At 45.0% G+C, this 3,824-nt stretch overlaps 1 protein-coding gene across 1 annotated transcript; it reads right to left on the bottom strand.

Annotated features, from left to right (window-relative positions):
• Positions 1-1,257: 1,257 nt before the first annotated feature.
• On the bottom strand, positions 1,258-2,868 carry LOC122900327 (L-lactate dehydrogenase A chain). The gene has a single exon (XM_044238918.1). The coding sequence runs from the start codon at positions 2,773-2,775 to the stop codon at positions 1,777-1,779; it is 999 nt and encodes a 332-aa protein (XP_044094853.1). The 5' UTR covers positions 2,776-2,868; the 3' UTR covers positions 1,258-1,776.
• Positions 2,869-3,824: the final 956 nt, after the last annotated feature.

Below are 3,824 nucleotides of genomic sequence, written 5' to 3'. Positions count from 1 at the left end.
TTAGCACTGGGGCCTGTGAGGTCCTTCACGTGCTTCACTGTGTCCTCCAGGCCCACGGCACAATTCCCAGAGGGTGAGAACACTGCTGTGCTGTGTGTTCGTGGATTCATGTAAGGAAGGGCCAGATGAGTATTTGGCCACTCAGCCCTCTTCACTTGCTTCCCAGGCAAATGGCTTGATAGCTCCTGGCCTAGAGAGTGAGAAGGAGTCAGGATCTGAACAGACATCTTTGCTAGGAGAAGACACACTTGGGCCCCTTTCCCTCGTGTCCTGGGCTATGGACCAGTCTCACCTACCCCTCTCCACGAGCTCCTCCCCTGGCTAACTGCCATACTTCCCGAGAGCACTTGGTCAGTTGGCTAGACAATTGTTCTTAGCCTCTTAAGATCTTAGACAACACAATCTAGAAGTCTTCTCAGACACCTGTTAGTGCATCCTTTTATTTTATAGAAAAGGAAGTTGTTCCCAGAGAGGGGATGAGATTTGTCCGAGGTCATTCAGCTAATCTGTAACAGAACTGACTCCAGAACTAAGACCTTTCGAAGCCAGGTGAGCCATCACTTAACATTGCTTCTCACACCTCACCTTTCTGAGGGAGGACTGAATGTGCTGAGACTGAATGTGCCAACTTTTCCTCTTGCTATCACCTTCCCTAAGAATCAGTGTTGTTCTCAACCCAGCTTCAGGGGTAAGGAATAACTCCTGAACTTCCCTCTCTTCTATTAAGCATTTTTCCTTGGATAAGGAAATCCTGGGTCCAAGAGTCAGACCCAGGCTTTGCTAAGAAGGAGTCACTTGATTCAAGGACATGCTTCTTAGACCTTTATCACCAGTTTATCACTAGTCCCCACTCTGATTGGTCCTGAGGACAAGTATCCTCTTAGCAGCAAGGCCCTCACCAGGTCTGAACTACAAAAGAGAGCAAGAGGAATTGAACTGGGTGGGCGGGGGCTTGTCAGCTTGTGGACTTTGTGCTCTAGGTGATTTTCTATGGACAGGGAGGTGACAACAGTAGCCCATGCTCCTAGAGATATCCCAGTCATCAAGAGTTGCTGCAGTCTGTTCAAGGCCAGCAGCTTTGCCTGTCTTTCAGAGCCAACAGCTTCTTCAGATGAGAGAAGATGTGAGCCTATCAGCTTTTCCCTTTTCCTTTCAGGGAGAGTTTCTTCAGGACTTGAAATTGGTGACATTGGTGTCACAACTCCGGGACAATGGTTTTTTATCATTTCTTTTTTTTTTTTTTTTTTCAAAAAAAAGTCACTGTTCAAATTTTATTTGGTATTTTAGTTGGTACAACACTTAGTTGGTTGTATGGTCTTTTTACATTATATGGCAATGTACACTATATTCTGACATACATGGTACATGAAGTAAGCCTTTGGAACAGTTACTCACGATACGTGCAATAATGAATTTGTACACTGGAGCCCAGGATGTGACTGACTGGAAAAGATGGACTAGACGTGTTGGGTGAAGGAACCACAAGTCCTAGAACACACAGGAAATACACATCTGGTTTGAAAAGCACCTGCTGCATATGCAGTGTTGGCAGTGGTGCCTCTGAGATGAACCCATTTAGGACTATAAAGGCAGCTATCATCCAGCGTTAGGGTATAGCTGTAGGATTTGCTGAACCATTCGTATTTAGAAATTTAGGAGACTGATGTTTTTTCTTTAGGCCATTTTGATATTATTTAAGTAACAGATCAGATAATAAGGACAATGTACACAACCTCCAACTAAAACCCTGTCAGTGAAGTGGTACATTAGAAAACTTTAAAACTGCAGCTCCTTTTGGATCCCCCAGAGTGTATCTGCACTCTTCTTCAAACGGGCCTCTTCCTCAGGAGTTAGAGTCACCTTCACAACATCTGAAATTCCATTCTGTCCCAAGATGCAAGGAACACTAAGGAAGACATCATCTTTTATTCCATAGAGACCCTTAATCATGGTGGAAATTGGATGCACCCGCCTAAGATTCTTCATTATACTTTCTGCCAAATCTGCCACAGACAGTCCAATGGCCCAGGAAGTGTAGCCTTTCAGTTTGATCACCTCATAGGCACTGTCAACCACCTGTTTGTGAACCTCTTTCCACTGTTCCTTATCTGCATCAGTGCCTAAGTCAGGGTGCAGATTCTTCAGAGACACACCAGCAATGTTTACTCCACTCCATACAGGCACACTGGAGTCTCCATGCTCCCCGAGGATCCACCCGTGACAGCTTAACGGGTGAACTCCCAGCCTTTCCCCCATTAGGTAACGGAACCGGGCTGAATCCAGATTGCAACCACTTCCAATAACACGGTTTTTGGGAAAGCCACTTATCTTCCAAGCCACATAGGTCAAGATATCCACTGGATTGGAAACAACAAGCAACTTGCAGTTTGGGCTGTATTTGACAACATTAGGAATGATGAACTTAAAGATGTTCACGTTACGCTGGACCAAATTAAGACGGCTTTCTCCCTCTTGCTGACGTGCCCCAGCTGTGATAATAACCAACTTGGAGTTTGCAGTCACATTATAGTCTTTGCCAGAGACAATTTTTGGTGTTCTAAGGAAAAGGCTTCCATGCTGGAGATCCATCATCTCTCCCTTCAGTTTGTCTTCCATGACATCAACAAGAGCAAGTTCATCGGCCAAGTCCTTCATTAAGATACTGATGGCACAAGCCATGCCAACAGCACCAACCCCAACAACTGTAATCTTATTTTGGGGGACATGTTCTTCCTTAAGAAGATTCTGTATCAGCTGGTCTTTGAGAGTTGCCATTTTGGACTTAGAACCAAAAGGAATCGGGAGTGCACGTCGGGAGGGCGAGCGTCAGCGGCGCGCGAGACTGGATCCGGACTTGGCGGCAGCGGCTCCGACACCATCATTTCTTTAGAGAGTAGTATGCTATCTATTTTTCTTTCTCTTTTTTTTTTTTTTTTTTGTTTTTGGTAGGAGGAAATGGGGAATGATCAAAAGGAGAGAGAGGAGTTTTGAAAACTTTTTTAGGTGATGGATCTTGCATGTCTGTGTGCGTGCGCGCGTGTGTGTGTGCGCACGCACACGCTTACTCTAAGACAACTCGTGATAAACAGCAACTTTCAATATTCAGAGCTATACCTTGTTTAATCTTCACTGGTAGACTCTGAGTATTTGGTAGATAGAACACCTCTCAGGCATGGTGATAAGCTCCATTTCAGGGCCAACCTGGGTATCTCTCTCTCTCTCTTTTTTTTAACACTAAAAAATAATTTATTTATTTATTTGACAGACAGAGATCACAAGTAGGCAAAGAGGCAGGGAGAGAGAGAAAGAGAGAGAGAGAGAGAAGCGGGCTCCCCGCTGAGCAGAGAGCCAGATGCGGGGCTTGATCCCAGGACCCTGAGATCTTGACCTGAGCAGAAGGCAGAGGCTTTAACCCATTGAGCCACCCAGGTGCCCCGGGTGTCTCTTTACTGTAGTAACAAACATGACAATGATTTACTAGAGGGAAAAATGACAAATTCCAATCCTTCCTGAAAATGATGATAGCTCACAGTTACTGGGCAAGTACTCAATGGTGGGCACTCTTAAAAGCTCTTTGCACACTGAGGATTGACTCATTTAATCCTTCTTTTAACTCTGTGTAGGTAATTCTGTTTTTCTCATTAGGATGAAACGCGAAGAATCCGAAGCCCTGAGGGGTAAGTAACTTGCCCAAATCACACTGGTGGCAAGAGGTGGAGGCAGGAATTAAACTCTGCTGTTTGGGACGAATGGATAAGGAAGATGTGGTCCATATACACTATGAAGTATGATGCCTCCATCAGAAAGGATGAATACCCAACTTT

This window comes from Neovison vison, chromosome 2 (assembly GCF_020171115.1).
Source record: "Neovison vison isolate M4711 chromosome 2, ASM_NN_V1, whole genome shotgun sequence".
Taxonomy (NCBI): domain Eukaryota; kingdom Metazoa; phylum Chordata; class Mammalia; order Carnivora; family Mustelidae; genus Neogale; species Neogale vison.
This window is presented reverse-complemented; position numbering and strand designations above follow the sequence as displayed.

What these genes read in the sequence shown, in the direction of transcription:
- LOC122900327 (XM_044238918.1), bottom strand. Translation starts at nt 2,775, where the DNA reads ATGGCAACTCTCAAAGACCAGCTGATACAGAATCTTCTTAAGGAAGAA.